This window comes from Talpa europaea (genome assembly GCF_964194135.1).
Source record: "Talpa europaea genome assembly, chromosome: 8".
Lineage (NCBI taxonomy): Eukaryota > Metazoa > Chordata > Mammalia > Eulipotyphla > Talpidae > Talpa > Talpa europaea.
The window spans coordinates 107,427,295-107,447,445 of NC_140075.1; the positions used below are offsets into that span (position 1 = coordinate 107,427,295).

General features: G+C 36.8%; 1 protein-coding gene and 1 pseudogene across 2 annotated transcripts in view; both read right to left on the reverse strand.

The window, feature by feature from the left end:
- Nucleotides 1-20,151, reverse strand: part of TSHR (thyroid stimulating hormone receptor) — a gene marked incomplete at both ends in the record, with an annotated part of 126,731 nt that overhangs the window by 61,070 nt on the left and 45,510 nt on the right. The window contains 2 exons of the mRNA XM_084240791.1: nt 528-602; nt 5,595-5,666. Of these exons, the coding sequence (XP_084096917.1) occupies nt 528-602; nt 5,595-5,666 (147 nt within the window). The remainder of the gene's footprint in view (nt 1-527; nt 603-5,594; nt 5,667-20,151) is intronic.
- On the reverse strand, nt 9,692-10,304 carry LOC311175129 (ubiquitin carboxyl-terminal hydrolase isozyme L5-like; annotated as a pseudogene). The gene has a single exon. The product of its transcript is annotated as a ubiquitin carboxyl-terminal hydrolase isozyme L5-like (transcript).

Here is a 20,151-nt window from a genome sequence, read left to right on the forward strand (position 1 = left end):
GTTTTAAATGCTCACTATCAAAATTTACAATTACTATGGAAATAAGGAAACTAAGGCTAAGAAAGATTACATGATTTTTCCAAGGTTAGATAGCTCATAGGCTCAATTCATCCCTGACCAACTTCAAGCAAGTTCTAAACATCACTCCTTTTCTGATCACATGAAGCTGCATTTCTCTTCCAAGTCGAGAGAAATAATGTTAGCTTTGAAGAGTTTTTCACTGGTCCTGGAATCAAGTAGTTTATCAGCAATTAAGCAGTTTACTTATTGATTGACCCCCAATAAAACCTGCTAGCACAACAGTAGTATAATACAATGACAAATCAAGAAGAGGAGTTCTTATTTTTCTTTAACTTTCAGCCATGGAATTGAGAATTCGTGTGAATTAATATAAACTAGGAATAAGACTGTCACAAACAACAAATTTGATTCATGATTTTGAAATCAGCTGTTTTCGCCATCTAGTGCCCAATTATCAAGCAAGAGTGGCTGTGATTGGGTCTGTGCTCACTTTTCACTGTACTTACATGTGAGTTACTTTACTCAAGTTGTAGAAGGAATGTGACTCCAACCGCTGCAGAGTTGCATCTATTGACAAGTAGCTGAATGTCACAAAAATATAAGAAAGAGAAGAACGTTAGCCAGGTTGTGAACTCCACACTGACCATTCATTTTGACGTAACTTCTTTGACAGTGGCTTCCTAGATCATGCAACAAATCATGCTTTTGGTTTCTCTCTAATCATGTTAAAATTAGTTAATACTTTTTGTCAGATCTCATGATACCTGGAAGTTTCCCAGTACATTACGCTCTATTCATCCATCAACTTTTATTCAGCTGCTACTTCCTTCAGAGGCTTTCCCCAAATTTCCTATTAGATCAAATTCCCATAAGATATCTTCAGCCCCATGCAGTTTCCCTTCCACTAATTATCACAGTGTAGTTTTGTGAACGTTTGGATGATATTTGGTTTATGTTGTTTAGTTAGTCTAACTTCTCCAAAATGGTTAATTCTGTCTGTTTTTGGTGACCATTGAATCTTGAATGGTTTCCGTAGTGCTTGACATTTAGTAGGCTCTCAGTAAAGGTGTATTGGGCAAATGAATGAATGAATGAGCAAATAGGTGACTTAAAATAGCAAAAAGTGAAAGACATTAGAAAAGAACACATGAATGAATAAGAGGCACTTTTAACGGAATACCTAAGAGCATGGGATTAGAAATGTGTATTCAAAGATGAAGAGAAATCCACAACTTTGTAGTGGAATATCCATAGGGTGATGACTACATCTTCTCTTAATACTTCTTTTATTGATTTTAATGAGGGTGAAAATTCAAGGTTCATCTTGAACTTTGTAAGCAAAAGATAAATCTACTAAAAGTTTTAAGTACTAAAAAAAAGAAACTTCTAAATGTAATTTGTTAAGGATACATAAGAATGATGTTTCAAATTCCATTTTGTGTGTGACTAATGCAGCCAAGTTCAATGACTGCTTTTTATTGAAAGACATTTCTATGACATTTGGGGAAATTGATGATTAACAGATGGTATTTATCTGTGGCCCTAACAGAGCTTCTTAACCTTGGCCACGCAACTGAACTACCTCGGCGGCTTTTAAAATATACAAATGTCCGAGACCCAGTTCAGGGTAATTAAATCAGATTATGAGGAATGGAGCAAACATTTTTATTTCTAAAATGCTTCCCAGATGATTATAATTTGCAGGCAGAAATGAGAAGCACTGACCTATAGTTTGAATGGAATCTGCCAGTAAAGTATTTTCATTATTACAATGTTTTCAAGAGAAGCACTGACTGTTCCATTTGAGTTTTTAATGGTTATTGTGAGTATTTTAGTGGACCTTTAGTTTCCATTTTGAATGTGCTATTCTCTAAACAGTTATCCTTTAATTTATTAGCCCTTTAAGCCATTCCACTGTGGATAGCATTATATAAATTACTTTGATTCAAATACCATACCTTTAACATAGAAAACATAATAGAAGATATTGAACTAGTTTATCATGTAGAGATTACAGGGATTTATAAAGAATGAAGCCAAACCATCTGAAGAACAAGATCAGTTTTGAAGATTGCAAATTTCTTTTTTCCTCTTAAAATCTTGCTAGATTTTCTCCTGAATTTCTTAGGTTAGACGTGTGAAGCTGTTTCAAGGTTTTAGTGGGATAGTCATTAAGGACATGTTAATGTAACTGAATTTCCAGGTTCTCCAATCAAATGATAATTCTTTAGTGTGTTCTTATAGTTGGTTATGAAGACAGCATGTAGGTACCATTGTTTTCAGTGGGATGAAAGGAATGATTTCCTACTTGCTTATCCCATTGTTACAACTGAAAATCAGACTTCACCTCCTCCCCAAATTTCTTCTTATCATGTAAGTCATATATAATCACTACCGTGAAGATATCATTTATCATCCAAACTAGTTTATTGCTGTAAATTAAAATAGGGTTATATTAATGGTTATGCCAGGACAATAGGTGGGAATTTATTCTGGCTCCAGACAAACTAACGTAGGGGTCCCTTGTTGGTCTCTCCCTTTCCCCGAGACATCCCATCTCCTTATATTATTCACGTACATATGTATGCTTTCATTCAACAAATAACTCTTGTAGATCAGTAAATGGATATTGGCAAAACAGACCTATTCCCTTGTTTCATGGAGCTCTCAGTTGTGAGAGATTACAGAGTGTTAAAATGAGGTTAACATATGAGGTTATACACACTCAGTTGGGATTCAGGGAATACTTAATGTAGAGTAGAGAATGCAGAACAGTCTCCATGGAGGAAAACTTAACAGCACCATCTGCCTAGATGTTCTCTGTATCTCAGTCAACCCTCCTTTTTTTATTATACATTACTTTTATTTCATTGCTTCTCAAATTTCTAACTGCCAGCATCATATTCAATGTTAATAATTTTCAAAGAATCTTTAGAAAAAAGCAAAATCTTGAGATGAGAATTCTTTGAGTTCTACACCAATAAACCTATTAATTTACCTGTACCATACCCATTTCTTACCACTACTTTCTTGTTACAGTGTATAAGGTGATCATCTCTCTGTAGGTCAACTACAGAGAGATCTCTATTTGAATTCCATCTCTACTTGAATTCCATCTCTCTTCTGGGACCTCATGCTTTCAACTTGGTCATTTTTTATACTTTTTAGCCTCTTACTGATGACTTGCCCTGCCTGGTCCTGTTTATGACTCTTCAGTTTCACTCTCTGTCCAAACTTCTCTGCTCTGTGTCCCCACATACTCAATGCTTCCAGTTCTTCTTACTCTACTTCGCTTGTTTCTTTTTTATTATATCTATTTTCCCCTTCTAAATGTATATGTATATATATTTATATAAGCCTCTTTATTATATATTATCTGTAGTCAGTCCGGTCCATTGTCTGGTTCCTTCCATTCAAATGTAAGTCTGTGCGGCACAGATCATTGTCCAAATGGGCATTGGTATATTCCTGTCTCTGAGAATAATGATTACCATATAATAAGACCTTAATAAATATTTTTCAAATTAATGAACAAAAAGATTAGGTCTAATGTCTACTGGATATGTCTTTTTGATGCCTCAAAGGCACCTTACATGCCATATGCCCTAAATGAAATCCCTAACTTCTCCCACTCCATAGCAAATCCACAGAAAACTCCTCTACCTTGGCAAATATGTTCATCAACCTCCCAGGCGTCCTAGTCAGAAGCTTGTAGGAAATTCTTTTCCATATTTTTCTACCTCCAAGTCAATCAACTTTCAAACTTGTTAGTCTTCCTTATTTATTTCTGAAATCTACTTTTTCTTTAATCTACTCAACCACATTTCTTTATTCTTCCAGCATAATCAAGGAATGTTTCTAAAACATCAATGTGATCATGTCACTTCCATCTTTTTTTTTTTTTTTTTTTTTTTTGCCATATAATTCAGATCACACATTAGGCACTCTTTCCTCCAGGAAGGCTTCCCTGATCATACCCCCTAGGCAATATGCCTTTCCTAGAATTCCCACAGTATCATGTGACTGACCCCATCATGGCACTTATCACTCTCTTAGGAAGGAAACTGGAGGCTCCATGAATATGTTTTGCAAAGTGCCGGCAAAACATAGGTTCAATATGTATTTGTTGAAATAATGACTATGCTATAGGAACATCCAAGTGGTGACACAAAATAGGCAATTTTAAAAGGGAGATAAGAAAAGGAAATGTTAAATAGAATTTGAGACCTTTAGTTGATAGGTCCTTAAATGGTGGTGCTATAAAAGAAGGAAGAGGTTAGAAGGAAGGTTGGTTGTGCTAAGTTTGAAGTGTTAGTGGGACATCAAGGTGATGGTACTTGGGAGGACATTTGTAACGCAGTGCTGAATTGTCAAAACAAGTCAGGACTAGAGTTATACATTAAGGAATTAGCTGTATTGGGTAAGAGTGAAGCCAAAAGAATGGAGTGTTTATTCAAGGACAGTAGGGTAAGAAGAACTAGAACAAAATAAAGAAAAAAACCAATATTTAAGAAATTGAATGAAAAATTGAATTGCAATGAAATAAAACAAATCAAATGGGATGTCAAGAAAGGAGACAGAGGAACAGTCAGGGTATGACACCACCAACAACAAAAAAGGATGAGAGAGCAATATTAAACCAAAGGCGGCAAGAATTTGAAAAAGGACGTGCTGGTCAAGAACATCAAGCACTTCAGAGATGTGGAGTTAAAGTGGCTTCTCAGCCTCTGCACTGTTGGTAATGGGACTGCAGAACTGGTTGTAGTGGGAGGATATTTAGTAACATCCTTTGCCTCCACATGGGTGTTAGATGCCAGTAGCATCTACTTGTGATAACCAAAAATATCAAATGCACTTGAAATGAAACAATAGATACTCAATAAGTGGTGATGAATGTGTGCAGAAAGAATGTGTGCAGGTGACTCCTGGTTGTGTTTTTATTATACATGAATTATCCACATAGCTATCAGAATCAATTAAATGAAAAGTAACCTAATTTATTTCATGTACAGATACAGTCTTTGTCAGCTCAACATGGAAGTACTTTTTCTCCTCACTCTGGAGTATACAACTACTTATTTTTCTATAGTTTAGGATTTTTTTTTTGAGAGGTCTGAAATTCATTGGCTACATTTACGACAAAATGTAAACATTTGTACTAGTGGTGAAAAGTATATCAAGAATAGGATAGGAAAGCTACATTAGAAATAGATACACAAATCTATTTATGGGAGTGATAGCTGGCTAAAATTTTGCCTCATCCCAAGATATTGAAATACGCAAAGATATTACACATTCCAAGACCAAATGAACTGAGATATAACTTTCAAAAATCACTGAGGAATTTGGAATTAGAGATGTAGCAAAAATCTAATAAACATCTTGTGCACAAAATTTTGATCTATATTCGAAATGTAGGTTATAAACCATGCAAATGTAGATAGAAATGTAGATGTCATTGACTTAAGCAAGTATATTTTATATATATAACAATTACTTTTCCTGATAGAAAACATTTACAAAATAACATTTCACAGTAGCAAATTTCTCTTTAAATTAAAAAAATGACTTACATCCTGGAAATATTAGGCAGATTTGAAAATGCACAACTGGGAATGGTTTTCAGATGAGTCTCTATAAACTTCCTATGAAAATAACAAATACACCATTAGAATTTAATCATTGAACTTTTATAGTAACTCACTTTAATTATAAAGAACACGTTAGAAGCATAACAGGCCTTATAATATTTATTTCAACATACATAAGCAACAAAATTAAAACTCCACCAAAAAACCACAATTTTTTTCCTAACAACACAAGAATTGAAAGTGAGCTAAAATGCAGAAAATCAATCTTTAAACTTCATCTTTGAATTAACAACAAACTAATATGTCTTGCTCTTGTTATCTGAAGGGTGACGTACTATATTTATAAGTTTATTTGGACTACTGAAGTCATATTATGCACTTGTCAATGAAAATGTCTTGAAATGACATCAGAATGTATACAAAGAGGAAATAAATGCATCTGATGTGACTCAAAGACTAAAACTAGTTGTATGATTTCAATCTTTTCATCCATACAAAGTAAGGTCTCCGCAACCTTTATCTTGATCTTATCTACTTGCTGAAATTTGAAAAGCGCTAATTTTCAGGATTGTGACATTTTTGTTGGATATTTAAAGATTATGGCTTTTCTTACAGTTTTCTTAGGTAACAGAAATAACCAACTCCAGCCCACTCTAGCCATCCTATCCTAAGGGGAGAGAAAAAAGCAGAGAAACACTTGTGGGGTTCACAGTCAGAGGCACAGGCTCACTGAAGACTGAGACCTTATCATAGGACCAGGGAACATTTCCCTTCCCTGGACATCTTATCACCACAGTATTAGCGACCTATTTATAGCAGTTTAAACCTGTTACCTGAGTCCATCTGTCAGGTACTATATCTGTAACTTGCTTTGCTGAAGCATCAGCAGGGTCAAATTAATTTATAAAAGAACGCATTAACTTGAAAGGAGGAAGGGAAAAGGTGAATGACAGAAGAGTAGGTTGTCAGCATTAACCAAGAAGCCCAATGATGCTTTAATATCATTTCAGAAATTTAGATCCCATAAATTCCCTATTCTCATAGGTCTCTCATTCTCTTAATTGGATTGACTAAAATTCTGTTGGTCCAGATCCAAGAGTCTGAAGTTAAATAACAAGACATTCTGTTATGGGGCAACCCCAATATAAAACGGGTTGCCTGGCTGTGGGTCCTCACCTGCGCGCTTTAAAGGGACTTACTAATGCTCCATTACAGACACACACAAAAGGTTAATAAAAGGTTTATTTACAAGGGAAAAGGAAATAAGGAAAATGTACAACTCAGGGAGAAAATAGGGAAATAAAGTCTTTAATGCGTCCTACCAGATCTGCCGACCTGGAAACCCAAAGGCACTCTTAGAGCTGGCCAGACGCTGCGAGCTGGTGGGGAGCCAAAATGGGGGACCCCTCCAAAGGCCACGTGTCTGGCTTTTATACGAAACCTGCCTGCTTAACCCCACCCTCAGGTCCCAGCCACCTTCCCTTTGGTGGTGATGGGATTTGGAGTTCCCAGTGTCTTTTGGCTTTGGTTTGGGGTGGGGGGGGGGAGTCCACAAAGCCTGTATGGAATTAGCTTTAGGACAGCCTTTTCCCCCTAACAATTCTACTAAAATATCTGTAAAACTGGGCCATGCCAAAGGAGAACAAAGGGTAAGATACACACCTGTTGGGGGTGGCACCCAAAGAGGCTGAGTTTTTCAAGCCCAAGAGTCTTATTTGCTGCGGCAGGAACTTCTCTGACTCTCAGGCAAGTAAGTGAAAAGAGGCAAATTTGTTTAGAGAAATAGATATAAGGACAAGTTTATTAAGGAGAAAAGAAACAAAAAAAGTGAGACTCCCAGGCTGGTGGAACCAGGCCAGGAAGCTGAAGTGGAGCTGTGCCTCAGGCAATAAAGGCCTTCTTTCCCCAATTATTCCAAAGCTTTGTCAGTCTCTTTGTGATTGGTTTCTTCGGGTCACTCTGTCTCTATTACCTATGAGAACAGGTAACTTATGGGGTCTGAATTTCTGAAATGATATTAAGGCATAATTGGGGTTCCTGGTAACTCACTTTGTCTTGGTCTCTGTGCCCAGAATTACATGTTGCTTCACAGTGCTTAGAGTCCTTGCCCAGCAATGTCCTTATCCTCCTAGTTCACGGGTATTTGATTAATCCCCTTTGGAATTTGTTACCCTTATCTCTGGAGACTTCCTTATTCCTCCAAGGCTTTTTCCTATTGTGACCCTAGAAGCTATCCACTTGTCCCATGGCTCAAAAAGTTAATGTGGACCTAATTTGTAACTTTCATTAGCTAAAATTCTTTGGGTTTATTCTGAACTCAAAAGTAAATAACATTTAATTGATATGAATATTAGAGTAAGATTACAATGGTTTCTAAGAAGTTTGACTTAGAATAGAAATAACATCTGAAGGCATTTGAATAGACATTGCGTTAAAGTAATTGACTTTGGGTTCAAATAACGCCAACATTCCTTCTCAGTGGATGAATTTCTGAAACGTAATGTTTCTTGAATTCTGCCTTTCTCGTTCATACATATAAACACACACCCATAACACTTGAAATTAGAACAAAGACCTCCTCCTACTCCTGAGTTGTTGCAGTTGATGGGGTTCAGGACACACAGGCTCAAAACATGTTCTCTTGTCGTGTTGAATTTTTATATAAGGAATATGAGGAATGACAGGTGCAGGAAGAACTTGACCCTAATACTCCCATGAGTGAGCTGTAGACCTGTCATGTGAGATGTGCCCCTTGTGTATCTGGGGGAAAAGAGCATCCTTGTTTCCAAAGGCAGAGGGGAGAGGAGCAATTTAAAGCAGACATTGCTGTTTCCCCCAGTTTATCATCCTTCTTTGTCCTATCACATTTTTTTTTTCTCACTCTTAACATCACTTTTATTTAATATGAACTACATGCACATGATGCAGGTTGGGAAAACGTTTACGTATCCATGAATTAAAGACAAAACAGAATGGTACTATTGCCAAACATGCAGAGTCAATTAGGATGTTGCTCAAAGTTCTTTATACTTAATGGTGTCCATGAAAATAAGTGCAGAAGTACAGCAAAAGAGACAATAACCGAAACAAAGAGAAACCCCACGGACTGGGAGAACATTTTTGCACACAAAACTAATGATAAAGGACTGATAACAAAAATCTGCAAAGAGCTGATGAGACTCAACAACAACAAAGAAAATAATCCAGTCAAAAAATGGGCAGAAGAGCTAAAAAGAAACTTCTCTGAAGAGGAAATGCAAATGGCCAACAGGCATATGAAAAAATGTTCAACATCACTTGTAATCAGGGAAATACAAATCAAAACTACCATGGGATACCATCTCACACCAGTGAGAATGGCACATAATAAAAAAAACCTAGCAACAACAAATGTTGGCAAGGTTTGGAGAAAAAGGAACTCTCCTGCACTGTTGGTGGGAGTGCAAACTGGTCCAACCACTATGGAGAGCTGTGTGGAGATTTCTGGACCTACTAAAGAGAGAGCTTCCATATGATCCAGCAATTCCACTCCTAGGTATTTACCCAAAGGACACAGAAACATCAATTCCAAAGAGCACCTGCACCCCTATGTTTATAGCAGCACTGTTTACAATAGCTAAGCTTTGGAAACAACCCAAATGCCCCAAAATAGATGACTGGATCAAGAAGATGTGGTACATATACACCATGGAATATTACTCAGCATTCAAAAAAGATAAACACATGCAATTTGCAGCAACATGGATGGCGCTGGAAGGGATCATGCTCAGCGAAATAAGCCAGAAAGAAAAAGAAAAATACCGGATGGTCTCACTCATAGCAGGAATCTAGAAAACTTAAATAAGGGACCAGGAAAATGAATAACTATAAGAAAGTGAAAATCAAAATCAACAAACAACTATGAACCAGAGACACTCTATGGGGGGTGGGGGGCAGGGAGGGGAGGGATTGGGGTCAAAATAAGGGGGTTGCAATTGTATGGGAAATATAAAAATAAAATTTATTTAAAAAATAAATAAATAAAAATATTTATAAAGAAAAAAATAAGTGCAGAAGTAGAAATTTGCAGAGTATTTTCTTCATTTGGTTTCCTGTGCTTTCTTTGCATTCTGTTTTTCTTTTGCCTTTTCTACTAGCGGTATTAACTGCTGGTGTTCTGCTAAAGTCTTTAACAATTCCATAATGAAAGGGAGATAATTATGCTTCCTTCTTATGTTTTCAGTCTTATATCTTTTTAATTTCTGTACTTCTTCTTCAATAAGCATCTGATTTTTGGCAACCTCTGAGTGAATGGCTCTTAACATATTACCCTGATCTGTATCCATGGGTTCCTCCTCTGCAAGTTGTCTTTGTAACTCTGCTATCTTCTGCTCATATATCATTTTTCTGTTGGACACAATAGACATTAAATTAAATCGAATTTCACCTTCACTGTACTTTTGTATTCTTTTTTCTATGACTGGCCTCACTGCGCTGATCCAGCCATCTTGATTGCATGCACCTAAATCAATCAGTCCTTCTCTTAGTCCATCTAATTCATAGTCTTCCATTAACAGGAACATAACTGACAAAGTGAAAAGCATCTTCTTCTTTTGCTGTTGCCTTTGCATCAAATTCAAACATTTGTTGTCTGGCAAAACTTTTGTGCACTTGTCGAATCACATCTGAATTGCTCAGTTCCAAACGTTTCATAGCTGCATCGAAACTTTGTGAAAATTCTTTAAATTCTGATAACATCTCTTCTAAATGGACATCTTGATGGGTACAGTTCAACAACACACTTACTATGGCTTGAGTAGCACAAGCATTATTAATTACCTGCTTGGCAAAAAATATTGTGTCAAGTCTGGAGTCCTGAACCACAGAACCTGCTGGTTCTTCTCCTGGCTGCCACTTGAAAAGAAAAATTAGCCCATGAACTGGCTTTAATTTTTCAAAATTCTCAGGCTCTAAACTCCATATTTCTTCTACTTGGGCTCCTCGACAACCTGCAGCGCGACAGAACCCAGGAGGACGCTCTAGCCACCCTAGAGACGTCGAAACCCGTCTTAGGCCGTGCAGCACCCGTAGCGGATTGTCCTATCACATTTTCTACCACTCTCTAGTATTCATCAAATTTAGCATAAAAACCTCTGTTTTAATCACTTCTTTGGGTATTAATTTCCTTGTAAAGACTCCTATATCATGTAAAGCTCACATTGAATATGAGTTCACATTTGTTTGCTTTTCTCTCTCTTTTTTTAAAGTATAGTTTGTTTATTTATTTATTTATTTATTTATTTATTTATTTATTTATTTATTTATTTATTTATTTATACAAGCACTGGGGTACAGTCGAAAGCACGGGAAGGTAAGAGAATTCACCAGAGCCAGAGCGGGGAACAGAGCAGGCAGAAGGACCGAAGCACACTGCTGAGGGGAGCAGCAGGCGGCAGGAGAGGTCTGCGCGCCATGTGGGACCCTCACCTGGTGGCCGGGGATTGAACTGGTGCTGCAGAGGCTGTGGGCAGCTTCGCAGCATCGCAGCCCATCGCTCAACCGCTGCGCCACCAGGGGATGCCCTGTTTTTCTCTTATTAATTTGCCTTTGGTTCCAGAGTCCCAACTAAGAACCTAAATGGGTAAAAAAAATTCTTTTCCCTCTCTCTACAGTAGAATGTGTTTTAGAAGACAAAAATATTTGAAATGTGTAATCTTTTGCTTCCACAAACAAGATAATCTTTCAATTCCACAAACAAGATACCCTTCCTAGGCAGATTTCTCACCACAGAAACCTCACCAATACACATTGATCAATGAAGACTGTGTATCTCAGAATAGTTTCTTCGACTACAAAATGCACAGTATTCTCAACAAAGTCAGGAGGGGAATGGCAGCAATTCTAGCCAAAGACGGAAATGAAATATCTATGTGTTGACTTTTTGGGGGGTGGGGGGCGGGAGCGGAGGGATTGGGGTCAGAATGGGGGGTTGCAAATGTATGGGGAATATAAAAATAAAATTTATTATTAAAAAAAAAAGAAATATCTATGTGTTGAATGAACTTAGTGATGTTTAGAATGTAGCCTGAGACTTCGGGAGCTGATTTCAATAATGTTAATGAATGAATGATTAGAATGACAGTTGATCATATAAACTGCCTGATCAATTTATGATCTTGTGCATCTTGCCTGGATATATGCATCCCAATGTGTATACAACCTGGAAAAATAAACCCATTAGTGAGTTAATATTCTTTAACTTTTGGTTTACATTGTCTTGGTTGCTGTCTAAAATTTATCACATACTAGCTTAAACTTTGTTTCACTTTCTTCCCTAGTTTTAAAAAGTTATTAGCCCAATTAACATTATAAAAATATGTAAGAAAATTTTTCCTCCAAGTATTCTTTTTCTCTCCAAGAATAAAAAAACCATTGTCTAGGACATGGCATCTAGCTAATTAGATAACAAGGGTGACTTAATTCTATTTTCTTCATTTTACTATAAATTGAAGATTACAATAAATTATTGTAATATGTGGACGTCTTGCTACCCCTCTACCCCTAGCTGACCTCAGATGCAAGAGACTTAACCCTTAGGCAAGTTTGGATATGCAGTAGCTATAGCTAACTATTAGAGTTTTTATTCTCAATCTGTTTCTCTTTTTGCTCAACCCACTTACCGGTAAGCAGTTAGGGGAAGCCATTGTCTACATTTTCAAAGATAGAACTTTTACTTAAAATATCTTATGATGTGATTGTTGCTTTAAAAGTACAGTAATCACTGGTGCTGTCAGGCCAGCAATAGGCTATCTGCCACTTCTTTTTCATTGGAAGTTTTTGTTGTTTTCACTGATATGAAAGTATTACAAAACAAATTAAAACATAAACTATAAAACAAAGTCATATGTAAAAACAAATCTAAATGCCACAATCCCATTATGAAATGACCAGAACTAACAATTTGGTGTGTATCCTAAAGACTTGTTACATGAGTATGTGATTATTCTTTTACATGTAAAAGACATATTTTAAGTGAATATTTTAAAACATTGAAGCTATTATTAGATATAAATGTAATTCTTATATACACAAAGTATTTGCCATTTCTCCCCTTAACAATATATCAAAAAAGGTAGGACTACAAAAATTGAAAAAAAGAAAAAGAAAATAAAAACAGTTGGGAAAGAAAACAAGCAACTGTGATTGTTTGGTCAAAATATTTTGCTTTCAGAATATATTTTGACTATTTGTAGTAAAGGAAAATACATATATATTAACGTGTATATTCTTTTAACAAAAATGATGAAAATCTTCAAGGTGTTATCCTATTTTAAGAGATTCTGTTTATCTCCCTTAGATGGTTCAAAATAAGAAGGCAATGATTATTCTTTTTTTAAGATTTATTTGTTTATGCATATAAGAGCTGGGGTGTAGGCCAGAGATGCAGGGAGTGAGAGGATTCACTGGAGATAGAACAGGGAGCAGAACAGGCGGATCTACTGAAATACACTGCTAAGGGGAGCAGTAGGTGAGACAGGAGAGGTCTGCTGCACCATGTGGGTCACCTCCCTGGCTGGGGATCAAACTCATGCTGCAGTAGCTGTTGACTACTTCATAGTGCTGATGCTTAACCCCTTGCACCACCAGGGAGCCCCCTTGATTATTCTTTTAAGGATATAATTTAGAAACTCACAAAACTTACCTCACACAAAGAGTGCAGGTATTTACTATTAACGACTAATACATCACATATAACTTGTTGGGAAAACAAAAGTTCGCAGTTGTTTTTATATCCTAAGTGGAGTATTTAAAATTAATAATTAAAAAAGTTGGCTTTAGGACATGGAAATTATGAGAGAATTAATATTTAAGATGATGATGCAATTTACTCTTCTATGACTTAAGAATGATTGGTGAGGATATGACTTGAGTCAATTGTTTCCTTTGGACCCTGCTGAGGCAAGATTTATATTTCTTACATGTCTGCATTTGGAAGACATAACACAGAAATAGAAATGCATGTGAAATACCACTGATTGACTTGTAGATTTTATAGACTACAATCTAATTTTAAGTACTATTTTGTACTTGCAGAGGCAATGAGGGAGGGAAGTCTGGCTAATACTAGAAAAGAGAGCATACAGTTTTCTATGTTCCAACAAGAACAGTTTGTGTAATTAAAATTTTCATAGTACTCTTGCTTGATGGTAGCTCATTTCACTGAAATTTTATCACCTTGTAAATCTAGCCAACATTCAACATCTTGTTTCTTACGTTTCTGGAATCATAAATACATAGTTTGTATATAAGTGTGCACAAGTGTTTATGGATTTAAATCAGTGCTGCATATTTTCCACGTCAGCCCCCACTTAGAAAGAATGTATATAGTATGAGTGGATGAGCATGACTGAATTTTACAGAGTTGAGAAGGCTGGTTGATTGCCTGTGCTGTGGTTAAGTGTCTGTGGTCCGGGATCACTTGCCTTCCCATTTATGTGTCTAATTTTTGGTCTCGTGGCAACCAGACTAAAATTCTTTATGATTATACACCAAGCATGTTTATTTAAAGTTATCATCTGCATTTCTGAAGCCTCCTTTTGTGTTACATCCTGTGTCAGTCAACTGATATTTCACTGAGATGTATCAAGCGTGTGACAGTGAGCTAATCTACAATGAGACCATATGAAGTACTGGTAGTAGAAAAAGAGGCAATTGGTGTAAATAATCCAGGTATCTATACATGTGACATTGTAGATTATAAGCTGGACAATAAATTAAAAAAAATTTACTTTTTTTTTATGCATACAAGAACTGGGGTGTGGGCCAGAGGTATGGAGGTGAGTGGATTCACCAGAGACAGAGTGGGGAGCAGAACAGGCAGTTCTACTGAAATACACTGCTGAGGGGAGCACCTTGAGAGAAAGGAGAGTTCTGCTGTGCCATGTGGGTCAGCTCCCTGGCTGGGGATCGAACTCAGGCCATAGAGATGATAGCTCTGAGATTTGACCCTTAGGCCACCAGGGAGACCCCTTGATAATACAATTAATGTAACATAATTTGTTCACTCTCTTTAATTTGCTGATGAGAATTTCTCATTGGTGAGTTTATTTTATTGTGCAAATGTTTATATTCTGCAGTGATATTATAGCCATCACAGGAATGAAAACAATCAGGATTGGAGATCTGAAGGATTGTGCAGTTCAGGGTCTCCCTGGTGGTGCAGGGGTTAAAGTTTCAGTGCTGTTAAGCTATCACCAGCCACTGTGGCATGAGTTGGATCCGCTAATCCACATGGCTTAGCTGACCTCTCCTGTCTCAACCACTGCTCTCCTCAGCAGTGTATTTCAGTAGATCCTCCTGTTCTGCTCCCCACTGGTGAATCCTCTCACCCCCCAGAACCATTGGCATATACCCCAATTCTTGTATGCATAAATAAATAAAAAGAAATATTTTTTTTTTAAAAAAAGGAATGTACAGTCCAACATTTGGGACTCTACACAAAGACTGTATTTTTATTTTTATTTTTTGCCATCCACCAAGACACCCATGCCCATATCCCATCTGCCTGTATTTTTAAACATGAAAGAATTTAGAATTTTAAATCCATAATCAGTTTTCTTGTTTTGGCAACAGAATGGGATTTAGTCAGTGTTGCTGCTGAATTATTCACAAATTATAATAATAAAATAATAGATAATGTCTCTACTGCAAAATGTGAAACTGCAGCTGCAAAGTGCAACCCCTGCCCACACACATCCCCCACCCAGATTCCAAGGGCGCCTGTGAGTCATCACTGTAGGGCAGAGTTATCATTTGGGCTTTAATTTTTGTGATCTGAGCCTTAGAAACCTAAACAATGATGACTAGACAGGTTTGACTTATGGAAATTGTCCAGGTTAGACCATCTGTAAGAGTTTTCTATTCATAACACTTTGTGTAGGTCTCTGTATTTTTTTTATATTATGTTAATGTGTGATATGTATTTTCATTTATTTATTTTTTGCATAGAAGAACTGGGGTATAGGACAGAGGTACAGGGTTGAGAGGATTCACCGTAGACAGAGTGAAGAGCAGAACAGGTGGATCTACTGAAATATACCGCTGAGGGGAGCAGCAGGTGAGAGAGAAGTCTGCTGCAACATGTGGGTAGCTACCTGACCAGGATAGAACTTGTGCTGCAGTGGCTGGGGATAGCTTGATAGCGCTGTCTTTAACCCTTGTGCCACCTGCCACCGGGGGGGGGGGGCTCTTAATTAGTATTTTTAATTGTTAAAGGACCTTGAGAAATGCATGGTTAAGTAAAAAAGTATATTTTCATACACAAGTGTGAAGTTTAATTTTTATATCAACTTGACTGAGCCATGGAGTGTCCAGATAGTGGTTATAAATTATTCTGGGCATATCTGTGAGGATGTTAATCTGAATGAGATTAACATTTGAATCCACAGACTAAGTAAAGTAGATTGCTTCCCCCTCTAAAGTAGATGGATCTCATGATATCCCTTGAAGACTTGAATAGAGTAAGTGTGAATATGAAAGTGTTCTTTCTTTCTGTGATTATCTTTAAGCTAGGGCATCATTCTTCTGCCTTTGGACTTGAACTTGAACTTGCACTACTTACTGTCTTGATTTTCAGGTTTAGGGCTCAAACTGCAACTGTATTTCCTTGTTGTCTCCAGCATTCTGACTGTAGATCTTAGATTTCTCAGCCTCCATTGTTATATGAGCCAAATGCTTACAGTAAAATCAATATCTGTGTGTCTCTTTGTGTGTCTCTTTGTGTGTCTTTGTCTCTCTCTCTATATATGAATGTATACATATGCATATATATATATATAATCGGGGTGCTTGGTATAGTGAGTGGTATGAAGGTGTTTGCTATTATTTTCAAGTTAGATTCTTGTTTAACACACACACACACACACACACACCCCTACATAACAGTCACTATACCAAGGACTATGATTTATTATTACATACTCAGAACAACCCTGTGAGTTAGGTAACACTATCATCCTATTTTACAGATGATGATCTGAGATACAGGTTAAATAACTTGCTGAAATCCACATAGTTGCTAAGGAGGAGTGATGGTTTTAATCACAGGGAAAAATACATCATATTCTTTGTTGTACTCTATTGCTATTCTTCAAAGAGTTACTATGATGATTTAATCAATTGTCATTAGAAGTACTTAGAACAATTTTCTCATATAGTGAATAGTAGATAAATGTTTTTGTTAAAGACACAAAAACATACAAATAAGTTTGCAAACCTGTTATTGATTATGAGAAATACAACTGTCTCATGGACTAGAATATTTATGATGGCATGTCTGGTTGTGTGTGTGTGTGTGTGTGTGTGTGTGTGTATTAGAGGGGTAGGCAGACTATTGTAGGGAACCAAAACAGATTCAGAAAATGGCTTGAAGAGCAATCAATCAAAACAAGGAGATGAATGCAATTTTAATATTCTCTGGCTAAGATAGCTTAGCATTACCATTTGTTAACATTTCTCCTTTGTGGGGTTTGAACATTTGGTATTCACTGACCTGAGTTTCCTTTGCTCTGGACATTAGCTGGGTGGGAATTTCTGGAACTGCCATCTGTGACTCTATTTCTCTTCTTCCTTCATGACTAGTCAATCCCCTGCCTGATGGGTACTTTCTTTGACCATGTTGCAGGCTTTCCTTTAAGAGATATTGTATATCTCTGTAATGATCCATTATATAGAACTTTATAATTTTTACTCTTATTTGTTTGTAAACCCCTAGAGAGCATTACAGTGCAACCTCAATGCTTTAGCGAATTATGGATCTATTCTTGAGCTATTATTTAATTAATGTAGCATTCTTACTTGGTATGTGATAAAAGAAAAAAAAAAGAAAAATGTAGACAGTTTCCTTTACTATTCTTCTCCAATCCTAATATAATCCCTTGGACTTTGAAGAATACTATTTAAATATATATATTTAGTTTGAACCTTGTTATATTTTATGGATGAATCATTTGAAGAAAGTTTGAGTGACTTAGCTCATATGACAAATCAAAAGCAATCATGTTTTCTGCAAACTTTCTATTATAAAGTACATGTAGGTGTGATACTCTGAAACCACATAACCTAGACACATTCCTTCTTTTGTCATAAAGTTGTGTCCCAGAAGTCAATATGTGTTTAATACTATACAGATGTTGAGTATCTACCAGGATTCCAGGCCTCATTCCTCATGGGAGATGCAGGTAAATGAGTTAGTGAAAATTTCTGCCTTCTTGAAGCTGAGAGCACTGGGGGAATGAGCCATAAAAAAAGTCCACCTAAATCTCTTTGTTATTATCATTTATTATGTTAGAGCCATGAAGGGAGAGACAAAAGGATTAATACTAAAATAACTCATCCCATATCATAATGAAAGTAGAACTTATCTTCAATGAACTTCAGGCCAAAAATTCCAAATTTTTAAAGACATTTTTTAGATAAAACCTGAAAATGAATCCTCCAGGTAAAAAATGAACTTAACCAGAAATGATACATCTTTTTTTCTTGAAATTAACTATTTTTTTCTGAGGTTTTTTAGCCAAGATACAAGGGGAAAAAAAGAACTTAGTCTGTTCTGTTTAGACATCAAAGAATGGGCAATTGAAAGTTCCCTGTGAAAGTGATTTTTTTTCTCCTCAAGGGCTCTTGAGGGTTCACACTGGAATGCGAGTGACCTTGCTTTTTCAGAGTTTGTAACAGCCACATTCAGCTGCCCTTCGTTGCAGTAATCCCACACTCCAGTCATTGCAGGTACTAAGTTTCTAGAATCTATCAGAACAATTCCTTAATCATCAGAAGAGGCTTGATGCAGGACTCTCCTGAACCCAGAACATCTACCTCAACTGTAGTCCAAAGTGCAGTGTTAAGTAATCACACAATATGAAATTATTTGAAGGCAGTTCCAGTGAATTATTTTTACAGTGCTGAGGCTTGGAAATTCCAGACAATGTTGGGCAGTCTCAACAAACTATGTAGCAGACAACTGGCAGGGATGCTGAGCTCCTGGTATTTTTTTTTTTTTTAAAGAAAGGCCAAGTTATTATTTCACTCTCTTTTCTTCAGAAAAAAAGTCAAGTGTTTTGATCAATTCATAGACCACCAGGTAGTTCAGCTTTGAGCAGTTTCCCCAAATGGCCCACACTCATCTCTGCCAGTTAGTACAGAAAACTATTTCCATGAAGAAACAGAAAGGGATTTATTTGCTTTGGGTTTTTCCTTCTCAACACAAATCAATATCAAACAAATCAAGTCACATATATTTTGATTAAATTTCTCTCATCATAATCATAAACAATAGTTATTATTCATAGGTTCTATTATTCATAGAACCATGTCCTAGGTTCTATGCTAGAGTCTAAAATACTGTTACAAGTATTTTCTCTAATCCTTACAGTGATATGCACTGTACCACAGTGATTTTTATCTTATACATTAGGAAACTGAAAATTAGAGAGGGCAAGGAGTTTTGTTCAAGAACATCACACAAGGACTACATGACTGCACGCACACACACACACACACACACACACGGAGCTTTGATGCTGTGGAACAGGTCTCTCTTCCTGCCCCATCAGATAACCCTTTCTAAGGAAATGGAAGGACATCCCTAAGAGGATAATAAGGAACTTACACATCTAAGGAAGTTAAAAATCAGGTGTTCATACAGCAAATCTCCGTATGCCAGCATCAAAAGGACATGCCAACCCTTCCAATCTTCCCTTTGCTGACCCTCGCCCATCTCCCTTTAGTTTTACTCCATTGTATAAATACCCCTGCACATTGCCAAAGAGCAGGATGGTGGTCTTTCAGACATGAGTCTGCTGCCCTCCTCAGTCAACAAATTAAACTACTTTCCTTCTCCTCAAACTTTGTTTCCTTTTATTGCCTGAGGGAAACTGAGGCCAACGTTCGGTATCAGCTTAACCATAGTGTCATACTGCTTCCCTGAGTATATTTAATAATTCCATGCCACTCATGCCTCTTACAGCTCAGAAAGCTATGACTAGACTGCAGAGGATGTAAACCCAGAACTGGACCAATCCAAATCACAACAGTCTTTTTACCCTCCCTCTTTCCATGCTCCCATCTTATTATTTTTCTTCCTTCAATCTTCTACCAGGTAGGCTGCCCTCCAGGGTTTGAAATGTAATCAAGAAGCCCAAGACTTCTTAAGCCAAAGTAAATCTATTCTTTGATAGTAATAATTTATTGTTGCTCTTTAACCGGTATCCCAAGATTCATCCGGAGAACAGAATTCAAATTCCCATCTAGACTGTTCAATCAGCATTTCTTGTTTGAGTGTTAGAGTTAAGGGAACTTGAATGTCAGTGCTGATAGAATATCTAGGTTTATACATTACTGTATGATTTTCCTAAGGGACATTAATTTCCAATATGCATAGTCCTTTCCACAGCCCTTGTCCACCTGCCAATGAGCATCATAATTCTGAATTCTACTGCAAGCAAAACATAAGTTAGCTGTTTGTATATAGGCCTTTGCTAGAGATGAAAACGAAAGCACCAGG